Below are 16,083 nucleotides of genomic sequence, written 5' to 3'. Positions count from 1 at the left end.
TGCTGTTCTTATGAGTGGAGTGATGTGAAGCAGAGCTGTGATACTTAAGCATTTCCTTTTTAAACCTGTAGAGGGAGGTCTATGCAAACCTTTCATCCCTTATAAACACCACCTGGAATTCTCAAGTCATTTGTGACAGAACAACTGGGACATATTCTAAACCTTGCAAACTCTCAGATAAAAAAACACTGAACTATATATTTTTTAACAGAATGGAAAATATGATTTTCTGGAGTTTATTCTCAATGCTTTGTATTCATGGTAAGAGAATAAATTATCCTTCAACACAGAGAAAACTTAGTTTTTTGTGAAAATCTGACCTGTGATTTTTTTTAAAGTTTGATGGATGATGATCGTCATGTCTTTGCTTACAGGAGTTTGGAGTGAGATAAAACTGGAGCAGTCTCCCCCTGAGGTGAAAAGACCTGGAGAGACAGTGAAGATGTCATGTATCATATCTGGTTATAGCCTGACAAGCTACAATATTCACTGGATAAGACAGAAGCCAGGCAATGCTCTGGAGTGGATTGGGATGATGAGCACTGGTTCAAACTCTGCTAGCTATGCCAGCTCCTTTCAAAGACGATTCATCATGACTGAAACTGCGTCCAGCAGCAATCAGTACCTCGAGATCAAGAGTCTGACAGAAGAAGATTCTGCTGTTTACTTCTGTGCTCGATAAAGCACAGTGACTGAAGACAGTGAAGAAGCTGCACAAAAACCTTCACAAACAACAAGTAACAATGACATCGTGGTTTCTTATCAGCTGAATATTTACAAAAGCAAAACATCTTACATCACTCACAGTGATAGTGTTACTAATGTCACATTCACAAGTAAAAAGTACACATATAAAATGACAAGTGAAACAAGCTGAAAAACATTTGATCAGTGAGCTTAGTGGATCAGACAGGTGAGATGTCCTCAGTCCAAAATATATTCAAATCATTGGTGAATGTTTTGATGTGATGGCAATGAAACAATTTCCAAAAAGCAGAATGTTGCTGATTAGAATAAGAGAATATTTATTTTGTACACTCATACTCATCTGCTGCACAATTTGCTCACAGACAGTTATACGTTTATTTTTAATTTACTCATTTGAATAAACCATTCGTGTTGAAGTGTATCAAATGTAATGAACATTTTTACATTTATCAAAAGAGGTGTGGTTGTGTTATTAACACTGATATACATTTTACACATATTAAAATAAAACATGTCAGACAAACGTAAAAATCGACTGACTTTCAGGATTGAAGCCTGAACATTAATTTCCCATTCCCACCAAATTACTTACATCCAAATCCAGACCAGTTGTTTTCTCCCTGTGAGGAGGAGTCAATGCAAAACGTTGAAGTCTTCCAGCTCTACTTATCTGACAGCAGAGAGGATGACAGAGAACAGTGGACACACAGTTTAACATGATGGACTATAGGACAGGACTGCTGCTTCTAACTATCTTCTGGGCAGGTGAAAATATTCACAGATCTTGAGTTGAATCTGGCCTCATGACAGCAGACAGCAGCTGTATCTGCAGATGAACAGTCTGAAGGCTGAAGATTCTGCTGTTTATTATTGTGCTCGAGACTCACAGTGACTGGAGTTGGTGGAACAGCTGTACAAAATCTCACAATCCTTACTGGGCTGATAGATCACAGCTAATGTCCTCAGTTCAAGTAGTTCAAAAAATATTTTGTGACCTTTTCAAAGCCAATAAGTACTTTTATTTATCCAGTGATATTTTGTTTTCCTTCAGAGATGATTTTGTTCATCATTTCTCTTCTCACAAAAAAATACTATTATATGAAATATATCACAACATAAATGTAAAGATAATAAAAACTTTGTTTTCAAAAACGACATTACCTGAAGTGTTTTCATGCTTTGGGTGATTTAAAGTTTTTTTATTTTTAAATTAAAAAAAAATAAATAAATTGTGAATAGACCATATACATGTTCTTTATTACAGTGCAAACGTTAAATATAATGTCATTGATCATTTCTGTCTGGATTTGAGAAGAAAAACTGAACTGTTCATCTTCTGTGGATCTTATTTTTAACACAAATAAGTGAGTGGATTCACACTAATAACCACATTATAAACACTGAATAGTCAGATGAATGATGGATATAATGTTGATTTCTGTTTCTTCAAGTACAGATAACACCAACACAAACATTATATTACATTTGTATAATGTACTATTCATCAGAAAGTTATGTAAGTTAATTTTAATGTGTTATGGTTAATAAACTCAGGGTAAAATAGTTTTGAAGAAGAAAAACAAACTATTGGTATATGTTGTGTATAACTTTCCGTTTTTACACCATATACTTTTGAATATGTGATGATTGTATTTGTTGATATGCTTGCATAGTTATTACTTCCATGTAAATTTAAATCTACAATTATGTTCAATTAACTATATTAATACATACAAAACTTAATGTCCCAGATATGTATTCTTGTTTGAATGATAATATATATTTAAATGCATGTAATAAATAATGAAAATACTCCTCATATACAGTAGTCCCTCCTCTTTTATAGCCTGTCAGTGTCCTTCTTTATGCAAAGTGAACTTCCTTACAGTCCGCTATAAACACTTGATATCATGCTGTCAGTTGCAGCAGAAGAAGAGAAGCTCCCATCAGATCACCTTCAATACCAACCATGTTCTCTGTAGCTCTGCTGCTGCTGCTGCTGGCTGCTGGATCCTGTGAGTCTCACTGAGACAGAGACACTGACAGTATGATCACAGCACACTGACTGTTCACTGTTGTTACACTGACTCAATACTCAACATGTTTTCCTCCACAGGTGTGAAGTGCGAACAGTTGACACAGCCAGCGTCAGTGACTGTGCAACCAGGTCAACGTCTGACCATCACCTGTCAGGTCTCTTATTCTCTTGGCTATTGGACAGCTTGGATCAGACAGCCTGCAGGGAAAGGACTGGAGTGGATTGGAATGAAAGATACTTCAGCTTCATACTACAAAGATTCACTAAAGAACAAGTTCAGTATTGATTTAGACTCTTCCAGCAACACAGTGACTCTAAATGGACAGAATATGCAGCCTGAAGACACTGCTGTGTATTACTGTGCCAGAGACCCACAATAACACAAACCATCAGCAGACCTGAACAAAAACCCCTCAGTGTCTGAACACTTGTAACATGAAGCCACCAGAGGAGGAGCCCTCACACCACTAATCATTTCAACACCACTTCACTGTTATAGTAAAGAGAGAAAAAAAACCCAATGATAATAATATTAAATAATTCGGTGGAGACATTTACCATAAAAGGTTTCTCTCTTTCTGACTGAAAATATTTATATTTCAAGTCCAAGTGAAAAATTGCAGTAAACTGCAGAAAGAAACAAACTGGTTACTGTAGTTTTTTTTGACAGTTGTTTTACAAAAGGTAACAAACACATTTTATTGTTATTGACTATAGAAATGATATCCATGTAATAACGGGTTACACATTTTTCACATATTTTCATCAGTTTTCCTCACTTATATTCCTACTGGGGCTTTCTTTCCAGCTGACATCCAGAGTGTTATGAGCACTTTATGAGAAAAACAAAATAAAACAACATTTGTTTTAAATGTAATTTTTTTCATCAAAACTAATTCATAATGAATATATAAACTTCATATCAAAAGTAGTATTTCACATTTTCAAAAGTTCAATCCAGTACTCCCTGTGAGGAGGAGTCAATGCAAAACTTTGATGTCTTCCAGCTCTACTTATCTGACTGCAGAGAGGATGACAGAGAACAGTGGACACACAGTTTAACATGATGGACTATAGGACAGGACTGCTGCTTCTAACTATCTGCTGGACAGGTGAAGATTTACACTGATATTTATCTAACATATTTTCATTAATATCACCAACTTGATGCATGTTTGGCTTTTTTTTTTCTTAACAGGTGTTGATGGTCAGATTCTGACACAATCTGAACCAGCAGTTAAAAAGCCTCGAGAATCCCACAAACTGACCTGTACAACCTCTGGATTCACATTCAGCAGCTACTGGATGGCCTGGATCAGACAGGCTCCTGGAAAAGGACTGGAGTGGATTGCTTATATCAATACTGGTGGTGGTAGCACATATTACTCTCAGTCAGTTCAAGGCCGGTTCACCATCTCCAGAGACAACAGCAGAGAGCAGCTGTATCTGCAGATGAACAGTCTGAAGACTGAAGATTCTGCTGTTTATTATTGTGCTAGAGACTCACAGTGACTGGAGTTGGTTGAGCAGCTGTACAAAATCCTACAGTAAACATCAGACCCCCATTAACTCACATGATAAATGTTTCATTAAAAAATTCAATAAAATTATGTAATTCCTTCATGCCAAATATGTTTTTATGAAACCTGTTATTTTGAATTGTGTTTTTAAAGTGTATTTCCAGAGAGAGGATACTTTTAACAATAATCATTAATGATTGTATTTCTCATCTCACTGAAAACAACTTTTTAAATGTCTTTAAAAATTAGTATTTCAGTATGTGAGCAGCTCTCTAGAGGTTTATCTTCATGTCTGTGGCTTCAAACATCATCAACACTGAAACCATTAAAACATTTTATGGAAAACTCCAAACCTTCACGCAGGAAACTCAAACTCTTACATGATTTTTTGTCACTTCACCTTTTGATGGCAAATGATGAATTTAACTTTTCAAGCAAAATAAATAAATACAGTATTTTTCAAAATAAATATAATTTTCACCATGTCAGAGTATTTTAAATGTACATGGAATCACCAAAGATCCAAAATTAATCCAAACTCACACAAATCTAACTAATTTAATATTGTATCTTTGAAACATGCAGTATTAGACAAAAATCTGTTCATCTATATTAATACCTGAATAGTCTCAAGTATGTAAATTGTTTATCACCTCAAAGTGATAAATAGAAATACTACAAAATATATAATTGTTTATTCAACAATATGCAAATACATGTGATTCATAAAGAAGTGAAGTGTGTGTGTCAGTGAGAGGACAGAAGAGCTCACATCAGTTCAGCTTCAACATCAACCATGTTCTCTGTAGCTCTGATGCTGCTGTTGTCAGCTGGATCCTGTGAGGAGCTTTCAGTGGATTCACACTAATAAACACATTAGAAAACACTGAATATTCACATGAATGATGGAGATAATGTTGATTTGTGTTTCCACAGGTGTGTACAGTATTGATCTCATCCAGCCAGACTCAATGGTTGTGCAGCCTGGACAGTCTTTGACCATCACCTGTCAAGTCTCTGGTTATTCTCTGACTGATGACAGCTATGCAACAGGTTGGATCAGACAGCGTGAAGGAAAACCAATGGACTGGATTATTCATCAGTGGGGAGGAGGTAGCTTTAACCAAAATGATGCTCTGAAGAACAAGTTCAGCGCCAGCAGAGACACTTCTGCTAGAACAGTGACTATTAAAGGACAGAATCTGCAGCCTGAGGACACAGCTGTGTATTACTGTGTACGAAGACACACAGTGAGAGACAATAATAAGAGAGTCATACAAAAAATACTTCCTCTGTTTACAACCAAGGAGAACATTTTGTTCATTATTAATAATTGAAATTCATCATCATCATCATCATCATCATCATCATCATCATCATCATCATCATCATCATCATCATCATCATCATCATCATCATCATCATCACCACCATCATCATCATCATCATCTCTGAATGTTCTTCTCTCATTGATAAGAGTTTTGTTAAAACTAATAGTAAACGTCCCACAGTGAATATTCACCTGTTCTATTGTTTTGTTTATGCATTTCGTCAGAAAAAAATGATTATCTCAAGTAAAAATGTTTTCTCAAAGACAGCAGGACACTCAAAACCTACTCAGCCCATCCTTTCTTTAATGAAGCTGTCTTAAATCACAAGCTGCTGGTTAATAAATTGTGTAAAGACCATTTTATTTAGTATCTTGCTGTGTTCATACTTGTGAAGTAAACATTATATGACAACAACGATATTTTCTTTTCTGATATTTTCAGTTCACTGTTAAAACAAATAAAGAATAATCAGAAAGAAACCTTAAAATATCATTTGTAAAAATTAGTATGAAATAATGAAACATATTATTCATTTACTTTAAACAAGAATTGATTTCATGGTGCTATACATACTTAAATGTTTAAATTCTAATTATTAGATGTACTATACTACTATAGTACATATAGTACTACTATATTCCCATGGTGAAAAATTCTGTAACAATGTGTCATATTTATCACAAAGATGTGAAGAGGTAACATTACCACATGGATTTCCCCAAATTATCCCCCATCTGACTGATAATGCCAACACATAAGAATGAGGAGTGATGGAATTCAAGTGACGAATTGAATAATATAATATACAACAATATAAATATGGCAACATGAATGAATACTAATCACATTATCTGACAGTCTGTGAAATAAGTTGTGTGAATCAGTAATTGAACATTTGAGCGATCAAATATAACAAGTGCAGTTCCCCCATGGATCCATTCTCAGACCTCTACATGCTCTCATGCTCTGTTACCAGCTTTTGCACAACTTGGATCAGACAGCCTGCAGGGAAAGGACTGGACTGTATTGGAATGAAAGTTGGACACATATCATACTACAAAGACTGACTAAAGAGGATTGTGCAGCCTGAAGTCTCAACACTACAATGAGAGTCAAATCTGAATCTGTTCTGTGAGGAGGAGTCAATGCAAAACTTTGATGTCTTCCAGCTCTACTTATCTGACTGCAGAGAGGATGACAGAGAACAGTGGACACACAGTTTAACATGATGGACTATAGGACAGGACTGCTGCTTCTAACTATCTGCTGGACAGGTGAACATATTTACAGATCTTGAGTTGAAGCTGCCTTTTAAAAGTCAATAGCTTAAGTAACTGATTGTTGTGTTGTTTGTCTTAACAGGTGTTGATGGTCAGACTCTGACAGAATCTGAACCAGCAGTTAAAAAGCCTGGAGAATCCCACAAACTGACCTGTACAACCTCTGGATTCGCTTTCAGCAGCTACTACATGGCCTGGATCAGACAGGCTCCTGGAAAAGGACTGGAGTGGATCGCCTGGCATGATAATGGTGGTAGTAGCACATACTACTCTCAGTCAGTTCAAGGCTGGTTCACTATCTCCAGAGACAACAGCAGAGAGCAGCTGTATCTGCAGATGAACAGTCAAAAGACTGAAGATTCTGCTGTTTATTATTGTGCTAGAGACTCACAGTGACTGGAGTTGGTTGAGCAGCTGTACAAAATCCTACAGTACTCATCTTCTGGGATGGTAGATTTTAATAATACAGAATATTTACGAATACATTACAGCAACATTTGTCTCTGCATTACTTAAGGTTGTGTGTTCCTCAATAATAGTATACTACACAGAAGAAACATAAAACATTACGATACATCTGAAATAAAGAAAGTACAAACAACTACAAAAAATAATACAGATGTTTAAAAAGAAATATTTCTGTAAATAAAAAACCATAGTGTATATAAATAATGTGGAATCATAATATGAAGGAAAAATTCATAATAACTGAGTACGACTCATGTATAAATGAGCTTCAAAAGTTACATTTCATTAAAAAGAAAAATCAATGTAATTAAAAAATAGTACTCCATCATCACACAGTGTCATTGAAATCATTACTGAGAGAGTCCAAGTTTCTCTGTGTGTCTGTGTCTTCAAACATTTGAACAAAGTGAAAAATTCAACGTCTTTTATTCAAACACCAGCAGCAAACTCATCTGTTCATGATATTTACGTGATCCTGCTCAGTGGCGTCACTAGGCCTATTTTAGGGGGGCTTCAGCCCCCCTAAAATATTCTTAAGCCCCCCTAAATAATGTTATGTTCATTTATTAATTTTTTTTTTTTTTTTTACAAAAAAGGGCAGACAAATTCAATACAATGTGGCCAGAATATGAGTTCAAATAAATAATCATATAACCAGTCATTATCAACTTAAATAAGATCACAAATCCCTTTGTTTCCCTTCACTTCATAGCGGAGGGTAGAGAGTCCGAGTCAGTGCGTCTTTATCCAATCCATTCCACTTGTTCCTATAGAGCACACCCACATCACAGAAATCCAGTCCACGTTTTCCAGGTTGCACTCTCTACCTGGGTACCTGCAGCATGTGTGAGCGGAGCATACAGAAGCAACTAGAGTAGCATTAGGATAAGGTGACCAGACGTCCCCGATTTCCGGGGACAGTCCCCGTTGTGGGAGACCTGTCCCCGGTCAAAGCTGTCCCCGATTTTGACACTGATTGGGGGAAAAATGCGCGCAGATAAAATTACCAGTTATTACGGTAGCCATTTAACGCATCTCCAGAGAAGACGTCGTATGACGTACAGACGTCAACAACAATCTAGAGGCGGCAAGAAGGAGAGAAAAGTAGACTAGCGGCCGCGATAAATGCCATGGTATGTTGTGTATGAACTTATTTACTTTGTGTGAACTGGCAGTCGATTTGGCTGTGTGTGTGTGTGTGTGTGTGTGTGTGTGTGTGTGTGTGTGTGTGCCTGAAGTGATGTAACGTTAAAGTAAGTATGATTGTTTATCTGAACTGAAGACCTGAGACTCGTTAAAATATTGGGTTTTTATTCATTAATAATAAGTCAATGGCTCTTCTTCTTCTTACTAGAGGTGTATTTTGTTGTGACTTTTTTGTACTATTTGGGCCAGGCCAACGGCTGCAGGAACTGAATCAGAATAATACAGATAGAAGTGATCATAACTCTGCCATTTAGCTTATCTTACACATGTGAAATAGGAGACACATATATGATTACAGGAGAATTAAGATCAAACAACACTCAAGTATATGATTTGAGTGTTAACAGTATATTCTTCAATATATTGAAAATATATTGTCTCAAGTATAACTGGTTTCAATATTAGCAACTAAACTGACGCCGTAGCGGTTGTCATGGCAACTAACATAGTGCCGTAGCGGTTGTCATGGCAACTAACATAGCGCCGTAGCGATCATCATAGCAACTAAGCTAGCACCGTAGCGATCGTTATTTAGTGCACTTTACATACAATAATCACATACAACGCCAACCACACACAAATAGTAAACTCACCCTCCTCAAGGACGCACATGAGCACACAATGACACATCTTATTACACTTTGCCACCCTTAAAAACAGACGACATTCTTTGATGCTTCCACCCACCAAGTAACTGCCAATTGTAGCCATGTTATTTTAAAATGGTGTACTTTGTGAGAACACAGTGCTCTTTTTTTTGCATACAGTTTTCGATAATACATGTGGGCTCTTAATGAATAAGAAGCATTGGTTGAATACGGCACTGTAGCTATGTGGATTTTTTCTTTTTATGTTGTTGTTAATGCTGTAAACATACAGTACTTCCTGTGTTTGTTGTTGTACTGTGTTAAAAATGTAATGGTGGCCTAAAACATTTACACAGTAAAGTATCTCTGTTAAATCTGTCCAAAAAGTGGAATAGCAGTTTCTCAGTTTTTGTTAACTGTTTGTGAAATTAAACGTTCGCTCACATCCTGTGCATCTCCTGGGGGCTAACCCCCCCCTGTCCTTAAAACCTAGTGACGCCCCTGATCCTGCTGCTGTTGCTGCATTTCTGTTAGAAGGAAATAAGTAAGTAAAGTTAACAAATATTTAAATAAATGGAATGAAATCAGAATAAATCCTGTAAGGTGATTATCAGTGTTTGTCTTCAGACTCTTAAATTAGTCTCCAGTTAAACCAACATCAATGCTTCATGTGTTTGACTCTATGCAAACTCAGTGAACCTCCTTGTTTCTCAGCTATAAAGACTTCACATCAGACTGTCAGTGGAGACCACAGCACATCAGCTTCAACATCAACCATGTTCTCTGTAGCTCTGCTGCTGCTGTTGGCAGCTGGATCCTGTGAGTTTCTCTGAATTTGTCAAAGTCAGCAATTCTTTTAGTTTGATGATTTTTTACAAAACATTTTTCTTTTAACAGGTGTGAAGTGTGAACAGTTGACACAGCCAGCCTCAGTGACTGTGCAGCCAGGTCAACGTCTGACCATCACCTGTCAGGTCTCTTATTCTGTTGGCAGCTATCACACAGCTTGGATCAGACAGCCTGCAGGGAAAGGACTTGAGTGGATTGGAATGAAATATACTAGAGCTTCATACTACAAAGATTCACTAAAGAACAAGTTCAGTATTGACTTAGACTCTTCCAGCAACAGAGTGACTCTAAATGGACATAATATGCAGCCTGAAGACACTGCTGTGTATTACTGTGCCAGAGACCCACAATAACACAAACCATCAGCAGACCTGAACAAAAACCCCTCAGTGTCTGAACACTTGTAACATGAAGCCACCAGAGGAGGAGCCCTCACACCACTAATCATTTCAACACCACTTCACTGTTACATCAAAAAGAGAAAAAAACAATATAATAATATTAAATAATACAGCAGAAACATTAACAAAAAAGTAACACAGTTTATATTTCACATTGGAGATTTTCTTCACATATTCTCATCAGTTTTCTTTACTTATATTCCTACTGGGGTTTTCTTCCCCCCTGACATCTTGAATGTTATGAGCACTTGTTCAAGAGTAACATTTCTATTAAAAATATATTATTACAAATTATATAAACTCTAAAAGTAGTATTGCAAATTCTCAGTTGTTTCCTCCCTTTGAGGAGGAGTCAATGCAAAACGTTGATGTCTTCCAGCTCTACTTATCTGACTGCAGAGAGGATGAAAGAGAACAGTGGACACACAGTTTAACATGATGGACTATAGGACAGGACTGCTGCTTCTAACTATCTGCTGGACAGGTGAAGATTTTCACTGATCTTTATCTGACATTTTTACATTTGTATTACGAATTTGATGCATGTTTGGCTCTTTTTTGTCTTAACAGGTGTTGATGGTCAGACTCTGACAGAATCTGAACCATCGGTTAAAAAGCCTGGAGAATCCCACAAACTGACTTGTACAGCTTCTGGATTTAACTTTGGTGGCTCTTGGATGGCTTGGATCAGACAGCCTGCAGGGAAAGGACTGGAGTGGATTGCAACTATCAGATACGACAGTGCTTACATTTACTACTCTCAGTCAGTTCAAGGCCGGTTTACCATCTCCAGAGACAACAGCAGAGAGCAGCTGTATCTGCAGATGAACAGTCTGAAGACTGAAGATTCTGCTGTTTATTATTGTGCTCGACACTCACAGTGACTTGAGTTGGTTGAGCAGCTGTACAAAATCCTACAGTAAACATCAGACCCCCATTAAGTCACATGATAAATGTCTTATTAAAAATGTCAATAAAATGATGTAATTCTTTCATGCCCAAACATGTTTTTATGAAAACTGTTATTTTTGAATTGTGTTTTAAAAGTTCATATCCAGAGAGAGGATTTTAACAATAATCATTAACGATGGTAATTCTAATCTCACCTAAAACAACTTTTTTTAAATTTTATATGTATTTCAGTATGTGAGCAGCTCTCTAGAGGTTTATCTTCATATCTGTGGCTTCAAACATCATCAACACTGAAAATAATAAAAAATATGTTATGTAAAACTCCAAACGTTCACACACCTGCAAAAAACTCAAACTGTTACATGATTTTGTTGTCACTTCACTTTTTGTTGGCAACAGGGGTGGTGCCATACATTGCAGACATCCGGGGGTAAGCCTGGCACTCATGTAGTTCTATTTCAGGTACCTTTTCAATGCTGTTGCATTTGTTGTCCACTAGGTGGCAATATCCAATAAATAAAATGCATTTTGGCTAATGTAGTAGAAACCATAGCTCTTATATATAGTCTACTCTAAAACACCTTCAAGATTACTCATCAAAATCCCTGTTCAGTTTCATTTTATCTTCATACACTAAATGATTATGATGACTATTGTTACTGCTGTTTTGTCACGTTAATCAATCAACATTAAATAGTGGGATTGAGAGGCTGTTAGTGCAATGCAAAATTATTTAATGAAAGGAGTAAAAGATGCAAGTTATGAAAAGGTATTCTTGCTACATCACAGCTCTTTGCTTCATATTGAACACATTGAGTTAAAGAACAATGATTACTTACTGTCACTCAAATCACCACACCATAAAAACTGAACATTTTATTGCCTCACTGTTAAAACTAAACATTATCTTTGAATATCTTTGAATCTTTGAAAAAGGTATTCTTGCTACATCACAGATCCGCTGCATCTTGAACAAAATGAGTGAATAAACAATGATGATTACAACCTCTCACTCAAATCACCTCACTATAAAAACTCAGTAGCCTATTTGCAACATCAACTGTAAGAAAAAGATGTCTATGCCAGACAGTGGACCATGATGATGACTTCTTTGACATTATAGTGGTTATAGCCAAGATTGGTAGCCTATATCCAATGTTGCTATATAAGGTTTTATTTTCACTGCAAGAGATATTTAATAAATTCTCATAATAATTTCCTCCATAGCGTTAGTGTTAGCCTACGTGATGGAAGCCAGGCTAGGCTCTAAAATTAGCTTTACATTACCACCAACCTGAAACAGCTTTTGGCAGATCACTGGATGATGCTGCAGCATCGGTTGGTAACACAACATGGCTGGATGGAGTTTTCTTGAAAAACTTTTGTATGTCCATTCTGACTGATGAGCACTCAATGACTGAGAAAGATCAGACAGTGACTTAAGCTACAGCAGACTGACGTTAGGCGGCGCCGCTAGGCTCGATGGAAACATTTGTATTCAATCAGGCTACCTGTTTAGTTAGCGGTGCAGTTTTGTTCAGCGTTGCAAATTTCATTCATTCTTTTGGATTTCTTTAAAATAGGGGTATGATTTATGGATAGCTTATTTTCCCTGCAATAGGCTATATGTTCCTGAGCCATTAATCGGTCCGAGGATGATAAAAAAAAAAAAAAAAAGCTTAAAAAAGACCCAAGGCTTTTGATGAAAGATCCGGGGCTTAAGCCCCAAAAGCCCGCTCCCTGCGCTGCATATGCTGCTGATATTTTCTTTTCTGATATTATGATACTTTACTTTTTATGTACTAATACTTTTAACAAATTTATTTCCCATGGTGAAAATTTTTCTAGCAACAATCCTCAATGTTACTATTAATATTATTATGTGATCACAACAATATATTTATAATAATTGCAGAGCTGCATTATTTTAAATACTTAATTTTCAAAGTGTTACATGTGAATAATGAAATAAAATATTGAATGTAAATAAGAGGTGATTTCCATTATAAAAGTCATCCGACTCTTATATTAGTCTCCAGGTAGACCAACATTAATGCTTCATGTGTTTGATTATATGCAAACTCAGTGATCCTCCTTGTTTCTCAGCTATAAAGACTTCACATCAGACTGTCAGTGGAGATCACAGCACATCATCTTCAACATCAACCATGTTCTCTGTAGCTCTGCTGCTGCTGTTGGCAGCTGGATCCTGTGAGTCTCTCTGGATTTGTCATAGTCAGCAATTCTTCTTTTAATTTAATGATTTTTCACAAAACATTTTCTTCTTTTAACAGGTGTGAAGTGTGAACAGTTGACACAGCCAACCTCAGTGACTGTGCAGCCAGGTCAACGTCTGACCATCACCTGTCAGGTCTCTTATTCTGTTAGCAGCCATTACACAGCTTGGATCAGACAGCCTGCAGGGAAAGGACTGGAGTGGATTGGAATGAGAGCTGGATCCACCACATACTACAAAGATTCACTAAAGAACAAGTTCAGTATTGACTCAGAGTCTTCCAGCAACACAGTGACTCTAAATGGACAGAATATGCAGCCGGAAGACTCTGCTGTGTATTACTGTGCCAGGGAACCACAATAACACAAACCATCAGCAGACCTGAACAAAAACCCCTCAGTGTCTGAACACTTGTAACATGAAGCCACCAGAGGAGGAGCCCTCACACCACTAATCATTTCAACATCACTTCCTCAGTAAAGAGAGAAAAAGACCACAGTATATTTATCACATAAAATATAAGAGAGTTTAAAAACCCTTGTTTTTTTTAGGTTAGGTAGACTGATTTACCGCAAATTATCTCCCATCACTGTCTATATTTACAACAGTGAGGAATAAAGTAATTATTTATTCAACATATGATAAGAGTTTATTCTCCAAAAGGTCACAACTTCATCATTTTAACAAACCCATTAAATATGTTTCTGAATCTCAACATCATTTTTGAGTTCATTTAATAATTTCTCTTCATGGTGATTTGTTTTCAAGATTACATCACAGTGAAGAGTTTATATTAATCTGCTGTCCTGCAATGATTGTTTGTCCCAATACAAACCTGATGGCTGCTTGAGATCTTCAGGTGGTTCCCAAATCTCAGCTTGTCATAATAGTGACGGAGCCTTTGCTCTACTCATCCATCAGCTGCTTGATCTCAACCAGACAGTTTCACATCTTCTCCTCACTGACTGTCATTTGTTGCATTTGTCTTCAGTATCAGTTTATTATTGATTTAATGTATTATTTAACATTGTTATTGTACTTTTTAACATTGTTTGTGATTGGTGTTATACAATATAAGTTAAATTATTGAATATAATTATTACATTTTGAAAAATGAACCATTGATTTATTTAAGTTATGTGTATACAATATAAAAATGTACATGTACAAATCACAAAATAGACTTTCTTTCAGATGGAGAAACAGCAGATAATATATGCTTATGTCCTTTTTATCAGATATATGATTTTTATTATAATAATAAAAGAAGAAAGTATTGCATTTGTTTGCTTTTTGTACTGTGTTTTTGTCTAGTTGATAATTTCTTCAGAATAATCTATAATCAGAAACTAAAATTCATACACAAATTGTATCTTCTGAAGACATTTCAATCTCATTTGAATTCAAAATCAAATTAATTTGGTTCAAGTCAACGAACTAAACATTTTAATTGTCTCAGTTCAACAAACTCATCTATCTATGATTCAATCAGGTTCACTCCTTCCTTTGAGGAGGAGTCAATGCAAAACACTGATGTCCTCCATCTATACTTCTCCATCAGCAGAGAGGAAGAGAGACAACAGTGGACACACAGTTGAACATGATGGGATGTGTGACAGGATTGCTGCTTCTAACTATCTTCTGGACAGGTGAAAAAAGACTACTTGTTTTTAAACTGTCTTTAAAAACTTGCCAACATGTAGAAAATGACAGTTTTCTTTTTTGTCTTAACAGGTGTTGATGGTCAGACTCTGACAGAATCTGAACCATCGGTTAAAAAACCTGGAGAATCCCACAAACTGATCTGTACAACCTATGGATTCACATTCAGCAGCTACAGGATGGCCTGGATCAGACAGGCTCCTGGTAAAGGACTGGAGTGGATTACCTGGCATGAAAGTGGTAGTAGTAGCACCAAATACTACTCTCAGTCAGTTCAAGGCCGGTTCACCATCTCCAGAGACAACAGCAGACAGCAGCTGTATCTGCAGATGAACAGTCTGAAGACTGAAGATTCTGCTGTTTATTATTGTGCTCGACACTCACAGTGACTGGAGTTGGTTGAGCAGCTGTACAAAATCCTACAGTACTTATCTTCTGGGATGGTAGCTTTTAATAATACAGAATATTTAAAAATACATTACATCAACATTTGTCTCTGCATTTCTTAAGGTTGTGTGTTCCTCAATAATAGTATACCACACAGAATAAACATAAAACATTACGATACATCTGAAAGAAAGAAAGTACAAACAACTACAAAAAATAATACAGATGTTTAAAAAAATATATTTCTCTAAATAAAAAAACATAATGTATATGAAGGAAAAAAAGGTGTGGTTTCCTTGAAAATATCACAAGAGAACAGTATATTTTTTCTCTCCTCTTTTACAGTATACCTACGTAAAAAAGCGAGTTACACTCAAACTCTGCACTGAAATAAAGTGTAATACTCCATCATCACACAGTGTCATTGAAATCATTACTGAGAGAGTCCAAGTTTCTCTGTGTGTCTGTGTCTTCAAACATTTGAACAAAGTGAAAAAT

General features: G+C 36.3%; 1 protein-coding gene and 7 gene segments (V, D, J or C); all 8 read left to right on the top strand.

The window, feature by feature from the left end:
* Positions 1-221: 221 nt before the first annotated feature.
* LOC133999439 (immunoglobulin heavy variable 1-46-like) lies at positions 222-682 on the top strand. The segment is given in 2 exon segments: positions 222-261; positions 375-682. Coding segments are annotated over 2 exon segments (348 nt in total).
* A 1,995-nt stretch (positions 683-2,677) lies between these two features.
* On the top strand, positions 2,678-3,126 carry LOC133999432 (immunoglobulin heavy variable 3-7-like). The segment is given in 2 exon segments: positions 2,678-2,723; positions 2,825-3,126. Coding segments are annotated over 2 exon segments (348 nt in total).
* Positions 3,127-3,809: 683 nt separating this feature from the next.
* LOC133999423 (Ig heavy chain V region 914-like) lies at positions 3,810-4,258 on the top strand. The segment is given in 2 exon segments: positions 3,810-3,858; positions 3,945-4,258. Coding segments are annotated over 2 exon segments (363 nt in total).
* An 804-nt stretch (positions 4,259-5,062) lies between these two features.
* Positions 5,063-6,687, top strand: LOC133999997 (Ig heavy chain V region MC101-like). The segment is given in 3 exon segments: positions 5,063-5,105; positions 5,203-5,516; positions 6,574-6,687. Coding segments are annotated over 3 exon segments (471 nt in total).
* A 135-nt stretch (positions 6,688-6,822) lies between these two features.
* Positions 6,823-7,273, top strand: LOC133999996 (Ig heavy chain V region 6.96-like). The segment is given in 2 exon segments: positions 6,823-6,871; positions 6,960-7,273. Coding segments are annotated over 2 exon segments (363 nt in total).
* Positions 7,274-9,914: 2,641 nt separating this feature from the next.
* Positions 9,915-10,340, top strand: LOC133999436 (Ig heavy chain V region 5A-like). The segment is given in 2 exon segments: positions 9,915-9,957; positions 10,036-10,340. Coding segments are annotated over 2 exon segments (348 nt in total).
* A 483-nt stretch (positions 10,341-10,823) lies between these two features.
* Positions 10,824-11,272, top strand: LOC133999425 (Ig heavy chain V region 6.96-like). The segment is given in 2 exon segments: positions 10,824-10,872; positions 10,959-11,272. Coding segments are annotated over 2 exon segments (363 nt in total).
* Positions 11,273-13,468: 2,196 nt separating this feature from the next.
* Positions 13,469-15,587, top strand: LOC133999995 (uncharacterized). The gene is made up of 4 exons (XM_062439317.1): positions 13,469-13,511; positions 13,595-13,887; positions 15,098-15,185; positions 15,271-15,587. The coding sequence occupies exons 1-4, from the start codon at positions 13,469-13,471 to the stop codon at positions 15,585-15,587; spliced, it is 741 nt and encodes a 246-aa protein (XP_062295301.1).
* Positions 15,588-16,083: the final 496 nt, after the last annotated feature.

The sequence above is a fragment of the Scomber scombrus genome, chromosome 18 (genome assembly GCF_963691925.1).
Source record: "Scomber scombrus chromosome 18, fScoSco1.1, whole genome shotgun sequence".
Classification (NCBI taxonomy): domain Eukaryota; kingdom Metazoa; phylum Chordata; class Actinopteri; order Scombriformes; family Scombridae; genus Scomber; species Scomber scombrus.
This window is presented reverse-complemented; position numbering and strand designations above follow the sequence as displayed.